Genomic DNA, 21,614 nt, shown 5'->3' with positions numbered 1-21,614 from the left:
CAATTAGTCTTATTCAACTACAGTAGCACTACTGCTGTTGTTTTACAGCACACTACCGCAAATTCAAAATATACAGTAAATCACTGTAAATTAAATGTTATTACCCATAATGCAACGCATATTACAGTAATGAACCGGAAAAGAAAATGATGGTATTATACTGGGCATTTTGTGGTAAGTAACTGTAGAAATTACAGTTAAGTCTAACAGTGTGAGCAACTCCGGAGAAGAAAAGAGTCCAACCCCTATCCAGGAGTATGGTTCCAGAACCGAGACTGTGCGTAGAGGTAAGCCCCAACAGATCTAACCGGTATCGCTCCACCTCCCGCACAAGCTCCGGCTCCTTCCCCCACAGAGAGGTGACATTCCACGTCCCCAGAGCCAGCGTCTGCTGCCCGGGTCTGGTCCGTCGAGGCCCCTGACTTTCACTGCCACCCGTGTGGCAGCGCACCCGACCCCAGCGGTTCCTCCCACAGGTGGTGGGCCCATGGGATGGAGAGGGAGTTGCCACGTTGCTTCTTCAGGCTGTGCCCGACCGCGCTCCGTGGCAAACCCGGCCACCAGGCGTTCGCTGACGAGCCATCTGGGCCTGGCTCCAGACGGGGGCCCCGGGCTTCCTCCGGGCAGGGTAACTTCACCTCTTCCTCGTTGGCTCATAGGGTTTTTGAACCATTATTTGTCTGGCCCCTCACCTGAGACCACTTTGCCTTGGGAGACCCTGCCGGGAGCACACAGCTCCAGACAACAAAGCCCTCAGGTTCATAGGGACACACAAACCTCTCCACCACGATAAGGTGCATATATGTAAATCTTTACATAGCTAACCCTATAACATATACAACTGAATGACATGACATGTTATGCTACTGTACTGCAATTTATATGGAAGGGGGCAGCTCAGTCGCTCCAGTCTTTGCCGGGACACAGGCTCACCGCGCCGCAGCAGACTCGCTGTGTGCGAGCCAGACTCTCACGTGCACGTTTGACGCAGGGACGTAGCTAAGTATTTAAGGGGCAGGGGATAAGATTACATCTACAATCATAGGCATAAATCCCAGGGAGGTCCCATCTAAGGGTTGTCCACCCCTTAGAAATATCATTAAAGACCATTCTGTGTATTGTAAATAACATAATGATGTATGGTCTGTGTAAGTAGTAAAACAATACAAACCCCAAAAAATGCTTTTTAAGTTTAGCCACATTTTTAGTCCCCCCTCCCTTCCCTCACAGCGGTTTGGTCCACTGACTGCTTTACCCACACACACAAGCCCGGCGGACCACAGGAGAGAATGAGAGAACATAGGCTACTGGTAGTTAGATTTGCTACTGTTCAAGGCTATTTTATTCACATTAATATCGGATGAAGTTGTTCTTTTCTCAAATACAAATTATGCTGAGTTATTATTAAATTAGTCAGTAAAAAAGTTTGCTATGTTAGTGTAATATAATGTAACGTTACCTAGCTTGTTTAATAGCTTGTTGGATAGAAATGCACCCACTACAACTAACATTAAAGGTCCCATGACATGGTGCTCTTTGGATGCTTTTATATAGACCTTAGTGGTCCCCTAACACTGTATCTGAAGTCTCTTTTATATAGACCTTAGTGGTCCCCTAATACTGTATCTGAAGTCTCTTTTATATAAACCTTAGTGGTCCCCTAATACTATATCTGAAGTCTCTTTTATATAGACCTTAGTGGTCCCCTAATACTGTATCTGAAGTCTCTTTTATATAGACCTTAGTGGTCCCCTAACACTGTATCTGAAGTCTCTTTTATATAGACCTTAGTGGTCCCCTAATACTGTATCTGAAGTCTCTTTTATATAAACCTTAGTGGTCCCCTAATACTATATCTGAAGTCTCTTTTATATAGACCTTAGTGGTCCCCTAATACTGTATCTGAAGTCTCTTTTATATATACCTTAATGGTCCCCTAATACTGTATCTGAAGTCTCTTTTATATAGACCTTAGTGGTCCCCTAATACTGTATCTGAAGTCTCTTTTATATAGACCTTAATGGTCCCCTAATACTGTATCTGAAGTCTCTTTTATATAGACCTTAGTGGTCCCCTAATACTGTATCTGAAGTCTCTTTTATATAGACCTTAGTGGTCCCCTAATACTGTATCTGAAGTCTCTTTTATATATACCTTAATGGTCCCCTAATACTGTATCTGAAGTCTCTTTTATATAGACCTTAGTGGTCCCCTAATACTGTATCTGAAGTCTCTTTTATATAGACCTTAGTGGTCCCCTAATACTGTATCTGAAGTCTCTTTTATATAGGCCTTAGTGGTCCTCTAATACTGTATCTGAAGTCTCTTTTATATAGACCATAGTGGTCCCCTAATACTGTATCTGAAGTCTCTTTTATATAGACCTTAGTGGTCCCCTAATACTATATCTGAAGTCTCTTTTATATAGACCTTAATGGTCCCCTAATACTGTATCTGAAGTCTCTTTTATATAGACCTTAGTGGTCCCTAATACTGTATCTGAAGTCTCTTTTATATAGACCTTAGTTGTCCCCTAATACTGTATCTGAAGTCTCTTTTATATAGACCTTAGTGGTCCCCTAATACTGTATCTGAAGTCTCTTTTATATAGACCTTAGTGGTCCCCTAATACTGTATCTGAAGTCTCTTTCCCAAAATTCAGCATTGGTGCAGAATTACAGCCACTAGAGCCAGTCCCACAATGTGCTTTCCTTAGGATGTGCCATTTCTGTGTCTGTAGCTATTGAGGAGGAGAGAGGGCGGGGCAAGGTGGAGGGTGGGGGTGTGGCCTTGACCAACTGCCACTTTGCTCGTTTGAAAGCCATGATGTCCCTCTCCCATGGGTCGTCCAAATTCTCTGGGTGGGCAAAGCAGAGAAAGGGGAGGTAACCTTGCTCCTTATGACCTCATAAGGAGAAGATTCCAGATTGGCCCATCTGAGCTTTCATTTTTGATACCCAGGGCTCGTTTTACACCTATCACCATTTCTAGCCACTGGGGGACCATAGGCAGGCTGGGGGAACTCATATTAATGTTAAAAAACCTCATAAAGTGAAATTGTCATGCCATGGGACCTTTAACACGGCAATAAGCCCAACGTTATGTGTGTGAACTGATATTAGGGTTAATATTGAAGATCTACAGTACAGTTGTGTTTTGCTCAATATGAAGTTAAGTGGCTGACCAGTTAAATATATATCCTCCTATATTTAAGTGGAGGACGCAAGATCATTTAATGATCATTATCATCTGATGGTAAAGATTTGTGTTGTTGTTGCCCAGATAAAATGACAGACATAAGTGTCACGACTCCACTAGTGGGGAAGTGACAAGCTGGGCTTCCCTGGAGCCTTCTCTCTCTTTTCCTCTCCCTCTCCTCTGCTCGCTCTGTTTCTCCTCTCTCACAGTGCAGTGTGTGACTAGCCACTCCCAGGATAACTCACAGCTGCAGGCAATCTCCAATCAACCACCTGTTTTCTGTGGCTCGTCAGCACAGCTTCATAAGCTGTGGCTGCTCTCTGTTTGGTGCTGGATAGTTAAGTCTAGCTATAGAAGCGAATATCTTGTTTGATTCTGTTGTGGTACTTTTGTAACCTGCTGTTTGTGCCTGCAAACCTGAATGCTGTTCTTTGTGTTTGAAGGAAAGCCACTCTGCCCTATGGACTCTCAACCTGCCTGCTGAGGCCACTCTCCGCTTGCCGTCAGTAGTCCTGAATGCTTCGTTTCCCTGCCTGTGTCCACAACCTACTCTGTCGTCTGAGAGGATTTTCCCACCTGTCCATTCTGCTACCTTGTCTGATTCAGCAATAAACTGTGTAAAACTTCGTACTGTCTGTCAGTCTGCTTCTGGGTCCGAGTCACAAACCCTGACAATAAGATCCTTTTTCAGTACACCAAAATGCAAAGTAAGTCCTCATATCAAGACAATTTGGTAACATCTTTATAAGAATGGGTGCTTCTGGAAATACTAAGGTCACAATGTCAAAGGCAAAGGAGACCGAAAGAACTGAGGAACAGGGAGACCAGGGACAGTCAGGTGGAGAGTCTCAGGTAAGTGTGTTGAGCTTAGTTCATATTTTCGGAGGTGTGTGGCTGTCAGGGTTAGCAGATGAGCTTTACCAGTGGCTCACTAATTTACATCAGCTCATTTAACAAGTGTACAAAAGTATTGTATTTCTTTTATATGGGGACACTTTTTCAAAATAAGTCATTATGTTAAGGTATTTTTCTGGCTTGATTGTAAACTTAAAAATAAATAAAGAAGAATATTTTGGTCAATTTAGTCAGCTTTTTCATTGAATCAAGAGAAACACTGAAAATAAGGATAATGGTACAGTCTCCATGCTACACTGCAAGGCCCTACAGTGGGGGTTTTGCTGCCTCCCCTTGCCCCCCTGTAGTTCCGCCCCTGGTTTCAGGCCTCCACCCTCTCTGTGTGGAGATTGAAGTCCCCCCCCCCCCTCCCTGTGTACATTGGGTTTTCCCTCGGGTGCTCCGGTTTCCTCCCACTATCCAAAGACCCAATTGGAATCTCTAAATTACCCACACATCTGCATTTTGTCTGGACTTTAATAAATGCTGATAATAAATACTAACTCCAATAAAATGATAAATCTAATAAATGGTTGTGATGTCTCTTTTGTCATTATTTACTATCAGAGGCAGAATAAGAGTCAGAGCACTTTCTAGTAGTGTACAAAAAAACAACGTAACATGAGACACAGCCGTCTTCTAACTGTAAACAAACCGGGAACTATATTCTCAGGCGGAAGAATATAGTACTTGGGTGGAGTGATATGCTCGCAGCAAGCCTGTCTGAGAATATAGTTCCTGGTTTGTTTACTGTTAGAAGATGGCTGTGTCTCATGTTACGTTGTTTTTTGTACACGCTGTGACTCTACAAATCACAACATGTAAATAGGAACATGTTGGCGTTATTTTGTCACTTTTGTCACAATTCGGAGCAGTAGGCTAGTTGGAACCAGTTACCTGCAGGATCTGTGCTGGGCTAAGCTAATGCTGGAGCCGTCAGACAGCGTTACAGCACGCACGGAAATGAGAAGGGTATGTATGGACTTGTCTTAATCTGGGGGTTACGGTGAATAAGCTAAATTCCCAATAAGTCGGCGTGTTCCTTTAAGGTCTCCTAATGGGGTATGTAACATTGGTTGGGCTGAAAATTGCCCGAATGCTATTTTATTAGGCCCTTAACTACCCTGTGAATATGGCTCTATTTGGAACAAGAGCTTTTCTTCCAAACATGGTATGCTCATGAATATTTAGAATGAGCTGCGTGCTGATTGGTTTAGAATGAGCTGCGTGCTGATTGGTTTGAACAAACTACATAGAAACACATGGGAGACTCGACAGCAGGTCTCATATTTCAGACACTGCAAAGTTATACACCGTTTGTCAGGCTATTTCGTTATTAAATTTACTTCTGAGACTTTTTTCAGTGAGAAATCAACTATATAAAGCACAAGTATGGGCCGTTTAAAAAAAAAAAAGTGATGGTTAATTGCAAATTTGGTAAGACTGTGTGTCGGAGTTCAGCGGTCGGTGCTGCCTGTGGCCTGTGGTGTTGCTCCTACGGCATCGCTCCTACGGTGTCGTGACCCTTTCTGAGTTCTGCGTCAGGGTTGCTCTGCATCGCGGTGCATTTCACCGCCACAACACTAGGAGGTGATAAGTCTGAGGTTATGTTTACAGATAAGATGGTTCCGGTGAGGCGACAGCCTGTTGCGTGCAGCTGTGTGTAGTTTGTGTGTGTTTTAGTATTTTAATAAAAGGATCTATCTAGATGTTAGCAAGCAAACTTTAGCACAACAGCCCACAAAGTACTGCTTGCTGGCGAAGTGCTAATTTCAAAATATTACTGACATATAGACACTTTACAAACGGATAACCCCGTCATTGTGACCAAAATATGTCTGAGTTTATTTGCAAAGCTGATGTCAGTGAACTAGCATGTTGCTACTCCCCACAGTAGGCTGCTTGAAAGACCAACTAGCAACACACAGGACCAGTTGACCAATCACAGTCCTTGCTCTCTGAGTCGCCTCGACGCAAAGTTAGTGACAGTGTTTCTCGCTGTCAAAATGATATTTTGTTTAAATAAACAGTACTTTTAAGGTTAAGGTTATTATTATATATATAAAAATACTTCCTGAAGAATATAATAAGCAACTATATTCTTACTTGAGTTTTAATCATTGCAGACTACTTGACTAAGTGCTGGCATTGATACGACTTAATAGCACTGAGACATTTCCCTTTATTTCTCTTTCCATTCAGGATTGATTGTTTTTCCTTTTATCATTTTAAGGCCTTTCTTTGCTAATACACATTTAAAAAAAAAATTATAATTTTTTTCACGTCCCATGAATAACCCTCCTGTTGTCTTCGGGTCAAATTTAAAAAAAGTTTCTACATCACAAATTTGGGTTTCTTTCAACCACATTGTCAAAGAAAATAAAGTGGATGGTTCCATACAACACTCTTCACACATAAATATACTCTTCATTGAATTTGGATGTTTTACGGTAAATTTTTTTTGTATAGCATTTGAATAAAGACAAAATCCGTTGAAAAAGTGACAAAAATGTCACAAAAAAAGTTTCAAAAATTGGAGGAAAAAAACATAAAAAAAGTGACAAAAAACTTGGAAAGAAAGTGTTGAAAACGAAAAAAGAAACATTGTAAAAAGTTTTAATTTAAAGGGCTCAAAAACGATGTTGGGTGATGTCACTTCTTGTTGACATTCAAAGTATTGTCAAACAAAAGCGGAGGCTAGATCCCCCCTCCTCCTCCTCAAAATCCTATGACACCCTCCCTTCCACAGTATAATACATCCATGTTGTTAACCCCCAACCCCCACCCATAAATCCTTCTTGTCGGTTATTGGCACATTGTTATGTTTGGTGGTGCAGGTTGGCCAGTTTGTTTTTGTTGCCGCTGCAATAAATAGCCTGGGATGTCTACAAAAACCACATTTTTACAGTGTGTTCAGGGGACAGGCAGCCAGGAGATAGTGACATAGAGGTTTTTTTTATAATGACAAAAAATTTGTACGGGTTACTTTAAAAATAGTGTCACATTGCTAAGAGTTACTTTTTTAAATGGGAAGACAACACAATTGATAATAGATACATCATCATCCCAGCTGAAAAACAAACAAGTGTTTTGATTTTATATGTTGGACAAGTTAAACCACACAAGGACAAACAAGATTTTTATTAGGGATACAGTTGAAAGGTTCTAATAGATTAGATTAGATAGATTTCCCTTTACAGCCCCAAATATATATTAATAATCTAATACAGTTTCACTCTATAAGCAAAACACAACGATATTAAAAGTTTATCTTAATCACACTCTGAATGTTACATTGAACAAAGCAAGTTGAGCTATATAGTATGAGTACAGTGAGAAACAGTGATAGAGCAGGGGTGTCAAACATACGGCCCGTGTGCCAGAACCGGCCCGCCAACGGGTCCAATCAGGCCCACTGGATGACTTTGCAAAGTGTGAAAATTGCAGAGAAGTAATTAATTCTAAATTTAACACTTTAATATCAGAGAATATCCAAGTTCTCTTTCTGTAAATTAGCAACTTTTATCTTAGAAATGTTATAGTTTTTTCTCTGAATATTATCCCTCTCTCCTGGGTCTGTAACATTATTTTTTTCCTACAACAGCCTTAAAACGCTGTCGTAGCAGAAGAGACTTGCGTTTGCCAACATCAAGCTGACCAGAAACTCTGTGGCAGATACAGTCTCTGATCTTTCTGGAGTGGTTTACTGGTCCGGCCCACTTGAGATCACATTAGGGGGATGTGGCCCATGAACTAAAATGAGTTTGACACCCCTGGCTAGGGTATACTGTTATCATAATGGTAATAGTAATCATAATTCTTATTTCATTTGATAGATGCAATACAAAGTGATTCTCAAGTCAGAGCTAACTATATATAATATATAATCAGATTATCACATCAATTCACACAGATTAACATAAAAACCAAACACCTTAATAATATTTAAAATCCCTAAACCACAATTTAAATATTCACTTTAACTCCACTCCATGTGGGTAGTGCTTTATAGCATGCCTTGATTATAAGGAATACACACAGAATACACAGAGAAGACTAAATGTGACTGATAAAAATCAATTATCTAAAATATGCTTCAGTTTAGACCAAGACATTGAAAGTGTGTTTAATGATCAAACTAAAACAAAAAGATATGTGTTCAATGTTGAACATGGCTCTAATTAAACTTATATGACCCAAACATGCAGTAAATGGTATAAAATCATTTGTTTTTGGAGAGAAATGGTGTCTAGTACTACACTGTGCTCATAGTTATTTTTATTTTTTTTACTTTATTTATCCAGGTAAGATTGAGAAAAAAAATTCTCATTTGAGAACAATTTCTTATAGAATCAATTTAATGAACCTATAATTGTTGTATGTATTTTATTTATTTTCTTTTAATTTATTTTCTGTATATGTTATGAAATGTTTTAATATTGTTTGATAGAATCAGGAAGAATCCAAGGTGTAATAATGGGAACCTAATAAACTAAACAGGGAGTGTTTGATTTTTTTTTCACTTTTAATCTCTATTTTCCAAAACATCTGGTGGATTGTTGTGGATATTTCCCCAGGGATGAATTACGGTGTTGCAATTTCTCCATACTGCATGTAAATAAAGACAGAGAAGTGTTTAGAGTATTAACAAGAGTGGTTCAGTGAGAGAGTTGTCATTACTGAGGCAGGGCCCTAGACTGAAAGGTTTTAGTCAATGGACAGAAAATAAATAGCTGTTTTGATGACTATATTTATGATCATTCATTCAAGCCAAAATGCCTTAATCCAGGGTGCCTGGGTGGCCTGCTGGAACAATGAGAGCCCATATACTGTATAGAGGCTCTGTCCTCGATGTAGACGTGGCGTGTTTGGTTCCGCCTTCAGCAGTTTCCATTGTGTCATTCGACAGTTTCTCTCTCCCCTTTCATGTCTTAGCTAGGTCATATAGCTCTTTTGTCTTAAGTGACAGTGCTAAGGGATAAAACAAGCTATGCATCACTTTGGGCTTTAGTAAATTGTTACAGGCATGTTTCCCTATTTTCTAGATCTATAGACCAAACTCTCTTAGTTATAGATAATAGAACCTCCAGCCTGAGGGCCCCCAGTACTTGTCATATTATATATATATATATATATATTATATATATATATAATATATAACATATAGATCTAAATATTACCTGAGGTTTTGGCAAGCCCTTATCTTCACACCACTTGACCAAGTGATTCCTGGCAGCCTCCACACTCTGGTCATCAGTCTTCTTACTGTAAACCCTGATCAGCTGCTCAGAAAAGCATGCTGGGAGAAGCTTGGACACCTGACAAGAATGACAGCAGCATAGAGTTGAGAATAATGACATAACAGAGACTGCCTTATGGAGTGATTGATTTAGTTCTGACCTGGTCTTTGGTGATGTTGAATGCTTTGTCATGGTTTATCTTGTTGTAGAAATACACATTATTGATGGGGTCCTTGTCTTTCATTCCATAGTCAAAAGTAGTGTCCTAAAGGAGAAGGGGGAGAGAGAAGTCTGTTTCTATATTCCCAGGTAAATTATACCAATGGTGGAAAGCAACATTTTACAAATTAAATGATAATCAACAAAACCCAGGAAAGAAAAGTGAAGTAAAAGGAATTAGACTAAAAACTCACTAGAACTACAAAGTCCTCTGCTGTCAGTGTGACACCCCCATCACCTCCCTCAGGGACGGCTGCAGCCAATTCCTCTTCCCAATGATGATACATCTCCTTGGGGAGGGAGGAGAAAGGGAGAGAAGAAGTGTGAGGGACATGAGATTTAAAATGTATTCAAACTATTTGACAATTGACACAGTGAAGGTATGTTACAATTAACAGTTCAATATAAAAACATCATCTAAAACAGGGTTTTTCTCCTCACCCCAAAATGGACCTGTTCCAAAACTTTCTTCAGCGTGTATAAATCTTAAAACACCAGAAAATGTGGACTAGTGTGGTTGTTTTTACGATACAAAAGTTTGAGCCAGTCTGCAGTCTAACTGACATTTGATCCTATGATTTTGTTCACACTGATATCACAGCCTCTAAATTCAATTTCTAGAAATTTTGTAGTAGCCCACATGAAATCCATGTACAATACCCATAGAGACAATGTAAAATAAAAGCAAAAACAGAAAAAAAAAAAAATGTGCACTTATCAATCACAAGATAACCATAACATCAAGTCCTGTTATATCAAAATCTAATCTTAACAATCAATTTTCAATAGGCCTATCTGATGAGAATATTCAGTGTTATCATAGCCACGGGAAATAGATAAGGTGTCAAAGAGAATTTAAATGTAATACAGGCACAGAAAGACATAGTTTATACCTCTGTGGGTTTCCCTGTCTGGGTTTTGGGTGGAAATGTTTGGAGGAGGGGTTCAGAGATGGCATCATATATATTCTGACATGCCTCAGCCGCCACTGATTGAAGGGGTTGAGTACTGGTTCAAACTCATGACCTTCAGGACAAACTGAATCAAAAATAAACCAAAGAAAAGGTTACAAAATCATTCATGGGGTTTCACAAATAAATAATTGACACTGTAAACTGAGATGCTCACAAAACTAAACAATATACATATGGGATGAAATTACTTTTCTCCATTATTTCTTTTTTAAAACTTTTGTTCATTCATGAAAACTATCTCAATTTGGCATGTATATTTATCATTACAACTTTGTTACTTACAGAATTGGGTGCCATTCATCATTTATATGTACATAATCAAAAGGGATGGCTTCGAAACTTCAGCAAATGGCTTTTACTCCCAATGTACCATTTACTAAACACCTCCACCAAACACCAACAACAGCTTTTGTTACCATTCTTTCTGGCTTGATCCAATTCCTCTTTCCAACCGTTAATCTTCTCCTGAGGGAGGGAGGAGAAAAGGTGAGAGACACAAGATTTAAAATGCCTTCCATCTTGACAACTCACAGTAAAAGTACTTCCACATTACTTTGTTTTTCAGTTATGGTCCACAGTTATGTCCACACTAAATAAGAGCTTTTCTAAAACTGTCTGCAGAGTGTATGAATCTTAAATCACCAGATATATGTAAATATCAACATCTATATAGTGACTCTGGCTGTATTAAGGGAGCAGGAGGGGACTGGCAGGGTAACCAGCAGTGTCTGTAGTCCAGTCACAGACGGGACTCTGTATGGCAGCAAAGTTAGAGGACAACTTAAAGTGGTCTCGATCCAACCAGACAACGTAGTGACCATAAAAGCCAGTGGAAATGATGCCTCTGATGCCAAAAACTTTTAACTAAAACTTAACATGAGAAACGTGTCGTCTTAAAAATTTTGCCCAAGAAATGACAATTGACGGATATTCAAAGCCAGACTATCAGGGTTCTCTATGAAAATGACCATATTGTACTAAAAAGTTCACTGAAATGTGTTTCTAAAAACATTTTAAGCGAGAAATAAAAAAAAGTTCCTGAATCTGTATTCCAGATCAACATTTGTTTAAATGATTTTGTTCCCATTTTACTATCACATCCTCAATGTACAATAATTTCGGGTGAGTAACAAGCAATGTGCACCAAACATGTCAGGCAGCCAAAATGTTATATCAAAACCTGTTTTTATAATATTCAGTGTTATCGAACAGCCTCAGTAAGAATATCTAACAGTATAAAGTGTGTCACACAGAGGTGTCATGTAATACAGGTAGACAAAGACATTAATGCACACCTTGGTTGGGACTTGGCTGTGATGCTTGTTTTTCATTTAGAAACCTGTAGTGGTAACTAAAAGAGATGATGACTTTTTATAGAATCTTCTTTGCCTCAGCCAGCTTATTTGACCTCATCCTGCTCCACAGAGGAAGAGTTGGGGACTTGTTTAGTCCAAGCAACATTTGATCCTATGATTTTGTTCAAACACATGATCTATGTAAAACAAAACAGTAAAAGACAGCTGAAGTTAAAACCATACATTTTGTATCAAAACCTGTTTTTACAAATTCAGTGTTAAAAGGCAGTACGAATAGATAGTGTGTCAAACTGAGTGTAAAAATAAATTTAGACAAAAATCATTAATCCAGCAAGGTAGGGACTTGTAGGTTGATTTCATCCAGGACATGTGGTCTATAGAGATGATCTTTATTTGGCTTATCCTTTGCCTCAGCCAATCCTCGGAGGAAGAGTGGATATTTTTCAAACTATTTTACAGGACAAACTGTATTCTTGACAGCTGAGTTAAAACCAAAAACTGTATAGAACAAACCAAAGAAAAGGTACAAATTCATTCATAGTGTTTTCTAATAAATAATTGATTGTACAACTTGGGCTCTGGGTGAATTAGGCAATATAAATTTGAAATAATTGGAACCATTTGTTTTCTTGAAACATGGATTATTCTAATAAAACTAAAACATAAAATTAATTTTAGGTAAACAATTTAGTTAGCTCAATCTGGCAAATTAAATATTATAACTTTTTATATTCAGGAGAAGTTAAATCTATGCAAAAAATAAATGTACATTATAAATAAGGAACTTCAAAACTTCAGCAAGTTGCTTTACTCCTAATTGATAAGATAAGATAAGATCAGAAAAACTTTATTGTCTGTCACTCGTGACAGACATTTCACTTTGACAGGGCAGGCTCAAATGACATGAAATACATAAGAACATGAAAGATACATATAGAAAGAGGAAAAAACATTGCCTGTGCAGACGTGCAAAATGCAAAAACAGTGCAAGAAGAATGGAGATTTTTGGATGATGTCTATGTTTGGGATTTAAGTGTGCTGATGGCATGGGAATGAACAAAATTTTATATATGTTTTTCCTGAGACTAATGGGATCTATAGTTCGACCTGATGGCAGTAACTGAAAGGATGGGTGAAGGAGGTGTTTGATCATAGTGGCTTTCCTGGTACTGTCCAGGTGTGAAGTTCTGTTAGGGGGTTAAAAAGCAAATAATTTATGGCCTGCAAATATTTGTTAAATCAAATTGCCCAATTGTAGGGTATTAACTAGGAACAGAAAGTTCAGGATTTTTTATTTTAAAATGCATTGCTAGCATAAAGAGTTTGGAGGGTTGTGTCTTTTATTTAGCTTTTAGGATATATCATTGTCTTTTACAAAATGTTCCTTATTAAAGGAGGATTAACTAGCTCTACACTGCAAAAAAAATCCTATTATGGTCGACTGAGGTAGGTTTTGATGTATAGTTCCTTTGCTCCTTGCTAACCCATTTGTATGCTAGCATCACCAAAACTAGTGTTCTTTCTGCCGAACTAGTACAACTGTGGCCTCAATAGTTGATCTCCTTGTGTGCAGGTAAGCAATCAAAATCCTTAGAATAATTCAGAAAATTGTTTTTTAATGTTAAAACACAAGCTCACAGCACACAGTGGTATCTACAGACCTGTCAGATTGGTGTAGGCCTCCATGTCACCTATGGCTGTAGAGAGAGTGAATATCTGCCTTTTGAGCATTCTGGCAATTTTGAGCCTTCAATCTTGATAAGCCCGTCTGCTTTTAAAAGGCCTCTGCAATCCTGGATGACCATACCCAACATATTATCACTTTTATGCATACCAAACAATAGAGTGAATTATGAAGCAAATGAAATAAGCTGCATCAGAAGAAGCTAATTGTTGTTAGAGGCCCAACGTGGGAAGGTTAGCTACTCACATATACTCAATGATCTTGTTCACTTTGTGCTGGTAGGCTCTTCTGTGGAGACAGTTCCTGGTGTAGAACATGTCATACAGATTGCCCACCTCCTGTTTAGAGGATTGTCTATAGTTTAGTCACAACTAATAAGCCAAGGCAGCTTTATTTATTCAGCACATTTCAACAACAAGACAATTCAAAGTGATTTACATAAAACATTTACAATGGCTGACAAGGGACAAACGCACTGCAACTTAATGAAATACAAGCAAATCAAGCTGTTCCACTTAGTGCTCCTCCTAGAAGCCTGGAGAACTTCCCTTGTGTAAACTAGATGCAGCTTTTTTAGTTGCATTTGTTTTTAGGGGATTTTCTGCTTTTCTTGTGGCATCGTTTCTGTATTTGCAGCCTGTTTTTGTATTTTTAGTTGTATTGTGTTTGCTAAATATTTTTGCATGTGTTGTCAAATTAATGAAGATGTTTTCTTAATTTGCTTGTGTTTTGTCTATTTGCGTGTGTTTCATTAAGTTGTAGTGTGTGTTTGTGTTCGGCAACCGTAAACATTAATGAGAGAGTTAAAACAATTAAAAACCTTTATTAAAGAGAATATAAAATAGAATAAGACAGGTATAGAATAAAAGCATGAAGATAAGATAAATAGATGCTGTTTTAAAATTGGATTTAACAAAATCAGGAGTAACGATGTCAGCACCTTGTCTCTACTGCAGATGTGATTCAGCCCGTCTTTTTCCACTTTAATCACTCTGGCAAACTGTATGAAGCGGAGATGGTCAAAGTTGTTCTTCATGCCCAGGTGGTAGCAGTCCCTGAGAAGAGACAGAGTGAAGAAATGGGTAATGGACTTCTTACTTTAAACTAATCAAAGCTACCTGGAGGATGCTGTGTATTGTTAAAATAATCAGGAGATTATTATACATGTTCAGGAGAAAATAATCCATAGTAGTTAATCACTCTGCATCAAGCTCTACAGTATCTGTTCAACAAGCCCCACCTGGCAAAGTAGTCAAACTTGTCCACATCAATGCCGTTGCTTTTGTTGGCCACGATTTCAAACAGGAAGAATTTGTCCTTTTTCCGACCAATCTCTGACCACTGTGGAGATGAGAGCATATTAATGGCATTATAATCAATGATGATGATGATACTGACTGATTTCACTAAATTCACACAGGCAGGACTGACCTGGACTTCTGTAGGGTCCTTCAGTCCTTCAATCAACTTTTTGATGAAATTCAAGTCATCATCAGTCAGACCATTCTCCTTATTCTTCATCTCCAGCTCCAGCTTTTTATTATTAGATTCCACCAGGTGGTCAAACATCTTTACAGAGTTGTCTTCATGCTAAAAGATACACATGATTAATGTTATTATGAGACTTTAATAAAAAGACATAAAGAAGTAAAGAAAGTAAAAAAATAAATAAAAAAAGCTCTTATGATCCTCTGCTATTCTGCCTGTTTTGCCCTTTTCTCCACGTCAGCCTGTATAGCCTTTTCTCCTCAACTGAACTCCAGATGGAGTAGTGAAACAGAAAAGACTTCTCATGATCCTCTCAAGCCTGCGCCGTGTTGGCCCAAGACATGGGCGTAATTCTGATCTAACAGTAGGGGGGGACAATAAACATAAAATTTCTGAAGAGCAATTTTTGAAGGGGACACAATTAATACAGCCTCAATTATACTCGTAGAGGACATGTGTACATAGAGGAAAGCCTTAATACTATCATTAATGTAGCATGGAGACTGTACCATTATCCTTCTTTTCAGTGTTTCTCGTGATTCAATAAAAAGCTGGCTAAATTGACCAAAATATTTTTCTTTAAAACCATGTATTTATTTTTAAGTTGTTTACAATCAAGCCACAAAAATACCTTAAAACATAATGACTTATTTTGAAAAAGTGTCCCCATATAAAAGAAATACAATACTTTTGTACACTTGTTAAATGAGCTGATCATAATGTAAATTAGTGAGCCACTGGTAAAGCTCATCTGCTGACCCTGACAGCACACACCTCCGAAAATATGAACTAAGCTCAACAAACTTATCTGAGACTCTCCACCTGACTGTCCATGGTCTCCCTGTCCCTCAGTTCTTTCTGTCTCCTTTGCCTGTGACATAGTGACGTTAGTATTTCTATAAGCACCTATTCTTATAAAGATGTTACCAAATTGTCTTGATATGAGGACTTATTGTACTTACTTGGCGTTTTGGTGTAGGCCTACTGAAAAAGGATCTTATGTCTGTTTTTGTTTTTCTGTTATTTTATACCACAAAAATCTTTAGCTAACGTCAGATGTCTAAATATGAGTTAGGTTCATAGGTTCACCACGTGGTCATATTATAATTATAAAAAGATCTTGTGTCCTCCACATAAATATTAGGTTTCGTCTGGGACAGAGGATATATACTTAACTGATCAGCCACTTAACTTCATATGGAGCAAAACGCAACTGTAGATCTTCAATATTAACCCTAATATCAGTTCAATCACATAACATTGGGCTTATCGCCGTGGTAACGTTAGTTGTAGTGTAGTGGGTGCATTTCTATCCAACAAGCTATAAGCTAGGTAAAGTTACATTATATTACACTAACATAGCGAACTTTTTTGTCATGACTAATTCATTAATTACCCAGCATTATTTCTATTTGAGAAAAGAAAAACTTCATCCGATGTTTCATGTTAATAAAATAGCCTTGAACCGCCTACTTACTACGTTCCTGTCACTATCGATCTGACTGAGTCGAGTGCACAGCCTAACTTACAGCGGGCAGTGGACCAAACCACTGTGAGGCAACGGAGGGGGGACTCAAAATGTTTCTAAACTTAGAAAGCTTTTTTTGGGGTTTGTATTGTTTTACTACTTACAGAGATATTTTAAGTTTACATCATTATGTTATTTACAATACACAGCATTGTTTTAATGATATTTCTAGGGGGGGACAACCTTTAGATGGGGGGGGGTCCTGACCCCCCCGACCCCCCTGGGATTTACACCCTTGGTCCAAGGTTCTTCTGGCTGAAAGAACCAGACCTTCTGACACTGAACCAGCAGAGACCCAGAACCTCTCTCTTCTCTCCTGTGTGAGCCCAACTTCTGCCTAAACACTGACGATACTGCTGTTCACAGTCTCTAGGTAATATGAGTACATGCAATCATAGTGGTACCAAATATATTAATTATTATTATTAAAGTGTGCATGCCACCATCCCTCCATAGATTTGGTTTCTACAAAAGACTAATGATACACATACATATAACAATAAACACAAGAATACTCATTTAATGTTAACCTACTTATTTATTATCTATTATTCAGGTCTATTATTGTTTTATTATATTTATCTATTTATCTTCATTATTATTGCCGGGTCTACCACAATTATTCCATCCCACCCTACTAAGGTTCACTTAACATGGAAAAAACCAAGGACTGAGGTATGTGCTGGCACGGATCAATGATTAATTTGATTCATGATTAAATTATTTTTCATTTTTCATTTTGGCTCACAAACAAAGAACTACATTACATTGGCTCTTTTGTTTTGCTGCAAGCTTGACTGCTAAACACAAACCTGTTGTTCATGTCTTTGCTAATTAGTTCCTGTTTGTTTTCAAATGATTTTCTATCTTGCTGGTGGGTTATTATATCAGACATCAGACAACAAAAATAATAATTTCTTACCTTCTCATTTTCTGGTTGTACTTTGGGTATGAACATTTGATCATACAGATGAGAAAAGGGTCCATGTCCTAGATATGGAGAAATAAATATAAATTAACCTAATGATGATTATATGCAAAGTGAACTGAGGTAAAGTGAAGTGAACCGTATGTAGATCTAGTAAATCTTACAGGCCTGTTTTGTGTTTTCTGTTGATGCAAATTCCACATTTCTTCCATGTTTGTTTGTTGTCATTTTCTCAGCATTATTTTCCATCAACGCAACAACATAATGGAAGTCATGCCAAAAGTCATGGTAGTCGTTAAAAAAATACTCGCCAATTTTGCAAAGCAAATTTAACAGAATTTAGGTCTGTCTGCGGCTGCAGGACCTGGAGCTCACCGCCAGTGTTTCAGTTTAACTGTTAAAAAGTGTTTAGATAATTAAAATGTATTTATTTAGAAGAGGGCTGGCTGCTAGTTAGCTAATGCTAGCTTGCTATTCCACCAAGCTTCCATGCTACATAAATAAGCCAGACAGAGTTGTCTCTCATCTGGTGATAGAAACCCTGCTTCCCTGTTCTGTTGGCTCAGAGCTCCACAGTCTAAGTCCACAGGTACACATTAGTTTTACACCAAATGTATCACCAAAAGTGTTGCAAAAGTCGAGGCGCGCAGATTCCCCCCTTGGTGATGCGAGAGATCACATATGTGAGGTTGCAGTGACAGATTCTAGAGGTTGTAATCACTGAGTTGTGGTTATGATGGAAAATGAACCGGAGTAAAAAACAGTATACAAGTAAATGTTGCATTGCAAGTTTGCAACTGTCAGTGTGTTCATATAAATATCAATCTACACATTTGTGAATATTTTTTCTATGACTTCACATTCAGAATACAGGTGTGTGAACATTTTTTACGAGTGCAAATTTCAAATTAGAAGTTCAGAGTCTTTTTACAAGTTCTCATGTGTTTTTTTTTCTTTGTGTGACTTCAAATTCAGATCATATATGTGTGTGAATATTCTTTACAAGTGCAAATTTTAACATACAAGTTCAGATTTTGGTTCTCACATCGTATTCTACAAGCTCTCACATTTTGCAACATATTTACCTTCATACACATTAAATTTGACACTGTCTGACAATTCGTGCATAGCTTCATTTTCATTTTATATAGATTTTTATTTTAGATTAATTTTATTGTCATTCATACTATTTCACAGGGTAAGTGGACAACAGAACAAGTTATATTACATCCGGTTCACAAATATAATGAAAAAAATGTTAACAAGAGGAAAAATAAAAACTCATATAAACACAGACTTGGTATAATGCACACAGGATAAATGCTGAAAACGTAATTTTAATCCCACCCAGTAATAACCATTTAAAACATATGACATGATGTTATAGTGAAAAGGTGTGTATCACTCACCCAGGTCATGGCAGAGACCAGCAATCTTCACACAAAGGACGTCTCTCTCATCAATGTCGAGTTCCGGCTGCCTTGTACGCAGAGCTTCAACAAGTTGACCTGCCAAGTGTGCCACCCTTTATCACCAGACACAATACACAACAATAAAAAACTCATGAAACAATTACCACACAAGTATTCTGCTGAAAAAATGGAAATATGAACTTGTATTATACCTGTACTGATGTATGCAATGTGTTTACTTTGGTATTATTGATGTTATAGGTACTTTACTGCAAACTAGTCTTAAATTAATTTAGATTGTGATTCCCTTAAAACTCTTAAACTATTTATCTGATACCATACCAACATACCCAATGGAGTGTTCAAAGCGGTTGTGGGATGCTCCAGGGTAAACAAAGTAGGCCCCTCCAAGCTGCTTGATGTTTCTCAGTCTCTGGAACTGAGGTGTGTCGATGATTTTGATGAGAAGTGGGTGTAACTCCACCGTCCCGTGGATGGGATCATTAAACACCTGACAGAACACATAGAACATAAACTCAGTCCAATGATGACCCAAAAGAGTCCCAGTAAACCCAGGTCCAGTTCTCCTGAGGGTAGCTGTGATCTAGCTAGAGAATGAGAATAGGGAAATGTTCTTGCATGAGGCCCAATGAGCCCAAACATTAATTCAAATCCCAAAGGAATAACATGCTGATGGGACCAATTAGCACTGGTTCAACCCAGGGTTTGTGTATCACGACGGTGTGTCACTTGTTACCGGGTTACATTGCCATGGTAACCTATGGTGAACACCTAACCTGGATAAGGTTAGGTGGATAAGTTGGAGATTAGAGATCAACCGGTGTTGAAGCACCACCCACTGACCAATCACTACTCGATTGATAACGGCATCACCGTTCTTAGAAGATAATTTACGCATTTATGGTAAACATATAAAATCTTGACTTAGTGATTTTGTAGGTTTTCTGTCTATTCTATAAGCTCTTCAGCTTCCCTGTTTAGTCTTCCTCATCTCTCTAGTCCTGAAAATGTAGTGTGATGTTCGGTTAGGCTGATATCTTACCTTATGGTCCATCTTCAATTTCGTCTGTGGCGTTTCAGAGCTGTCAGACATTGTATCTGCGTCTACCCGATGTTAGGACAGTCCCACGAATAATGTTCTATCACGTTGTTTATACAGCTGATCAGGTCAGACCTGTACAAAGATAACCCATCCTGCCTGGCTTTTATATTATCACCACACCTATCAGATTGGTTACTGCCCTCATAGGGAGGGACATCTTCCAAAAAACCCAGTAGTGTTGCTGTGCATTACCTGCAGTTTAGGCTGAAATTATCTTATTTAGTATCTCTGTCTTTTCCATTCCCTGTACCAGATCCCATCCAGGTCTTGGACTTCTTTTAGGAAGACCTTTTATAGTCAAACCATCCATCTTTATTTCTCTCAGAGTAAGACATGTCATTGGCATTATTAATATTTTGTAAATGTTTTGGGTCCTGTAATATAACCCTTGGGTAACATATTTGTGAATGAAACTCACCCACAAACACAGCAGAACAGGTACCCTCATACAACGTTGATTATGCTAATGATTACATGCACCGTTGGCAGTGGTAGTTGTTTTTGTTTAGCATTGCAGAAAAACAATTTTATTGTTGATATAGTTTTTAAGCGGAGCTAAAAAAACAGCTTTGGTTGCTGGGTCCTGGGTGGGGTAAGATGTTTGTGAATGAAACTCACCCACATACACAGCAGAACAGGGAGCAATATATAGCAATATAAGGATGTTGATTATGATAATGATGATGACATCTCACAAATGTGCACAGATGGGAGTGTTTCCTCTATGTTGACTTTGTAGTGGCGGCCCACCATGGCATATTTTCTGTCACCACGGTATCAGAAATAGGGCGGTACAAAAGGCCGTCTATCAGCAGTGATTGTTAGAGTGCATGTCAGAGAATAGTGCGGACACACGCTTCACACCGCGAGCGGGCACGCGCGCCACTCGGTGGAAAAGGGAGAGAAAGGAAAAAGAGACTAGCCAGTTGAGATTGTGTGTGTGAGTTCTTGCAAATTTAAATTAAGTTAACTGGTGATTTTTGTTGTTGACTGGCCAACCAGTCATACAAGAGTCAAACAACAGATGTTCTCTTTTTAAAGAGCCACATGCTGTCATGCACCCACACCCTAGTTCATCACACTGATCTGTAAAAGTCATTCACTCGAATCAAAGGGAGAGAGTACAGTATGTGCAGAAGAAGAGGAGTAAAATGGAAACTTAAAACATTATTTTGTAATTCTGTAACATTCATTCATCACTCAATGAATAGTATTGAAGTTCACAAATTACAGCAGTTACAATTGCAACTCAAGTGGAATCTACAGTTCAGCAAGCTAAAACGATTGCAGCAGCTGACAGTGTTGCAGTACAAGCTGTACAGCCCCATTTATAAGAAATACAAACGCCAAACTCGCCCAAAGAAGGCTGCCATGCTAATGCTACGTCCTCTCATAGCTGTTTTAGATGTTGTTCTGACAAACATGTAGCTAATTTCCCTCAGTGCCGTGCAGCCAAGGCAACATGTAAATCTTGTATAAAGTTGAATTTTGCATGCCTTCCCTGCTCACTCAAAACCGGATTTGTATAAAGTACTAGAGACCCATACTTGAATAAAAGTACAAGTGCTCTATTACAAAAGTGACTTTAGTAGAAATAGAAGTGCTCTTTA

The 21,614-nt window shown here is 38.5% G+C and overlaps 2 protein-coding genes across 3 annotated transcripts in view; one reads left to right on the top strand and one right to left on the bottom strand.

Annotated features, from left to right (window-relative positions):
• The window catches only part of aldh1l2 (aldehyde dehydrogenase 1 family, member L2), a 91,423-nt gene that overhangs the window by 60,277 nt on the left and 9,532 nt on the right, over positions 1-21,614 (top strand). The window lies entirely within an intron of this gene.
• Positions 898-20,142, bottom strand: LOC114550549 (deoxynucleoside triphosphate triphosphohydrolase SAMHD1). The gene is made up of 15 exons (XM_028571358.1): positions 19,945-20,142; positions 19,232-19,392; positions 18,879-18,994; positions 17,464-17,531; positions 14,957-15,115; positions 14,766-14,866; positions 14,466-14,580; positions 13,772-13,863; positions 13,625-13,634; positions 10,942-10,990; positions 10,525-10,589; positions 9,746-9,841; positions 9,493-9,597; positions 9,273-9,410; positions 898-999 (listed from the first exon to the last, which is right to left on the bottom strand). The coding sequence occupies exons 1-15, from the start codon at positions 19,993-19,995 to the stop codon at positions 898-900; spliced, it is 1,428 nt and encodes a 475-aa protein (XP_028427159.1). The 5' UTR covers positions 19,996-20,142.

This window comes from Perca flavescens, chromosome 23 (genome assembly GCF_004354835.1).
Source record: "Perca flavescens isolate YP-PL-M2 chromosome 23, PFLA_1.0, whole genome shotgun sequence".
Classification (NCBI taxonomy): Eukaryota; Metazoa; Chordata; class Actinopteri; order Perciformes; family Percidae; genus Perca; species Perca flavescens.
The sequence above is the reverse complement of the archived record's forward strand: the minus strand, read 5'-3'. Positions and strand labels throughout refer to the sequence as shown.

Coding starts and splice junctions, on each gene's coding strand:
- LOC114550549 (XM_028571358.1), bottom strand. CDS start 19,995: ATGTCTGACAGCTCTGAAACGCCACAGACGAAATTGAAGATGGACCAT. Junction 17,532..18,878: donor TGGTCTCTGCCATGACCTGG/GTGAGTGATACA, acceptor CTCCATATCTAG/GACATGGACCCTTTTCTCAT. Junction 9,411..9,492: donor TCAACATCACCAAAGACCAG/GTCAGAACTAAA, acceptor CATTCTTGTCAG/GTGTCCAAGCTTCTCCCAGC.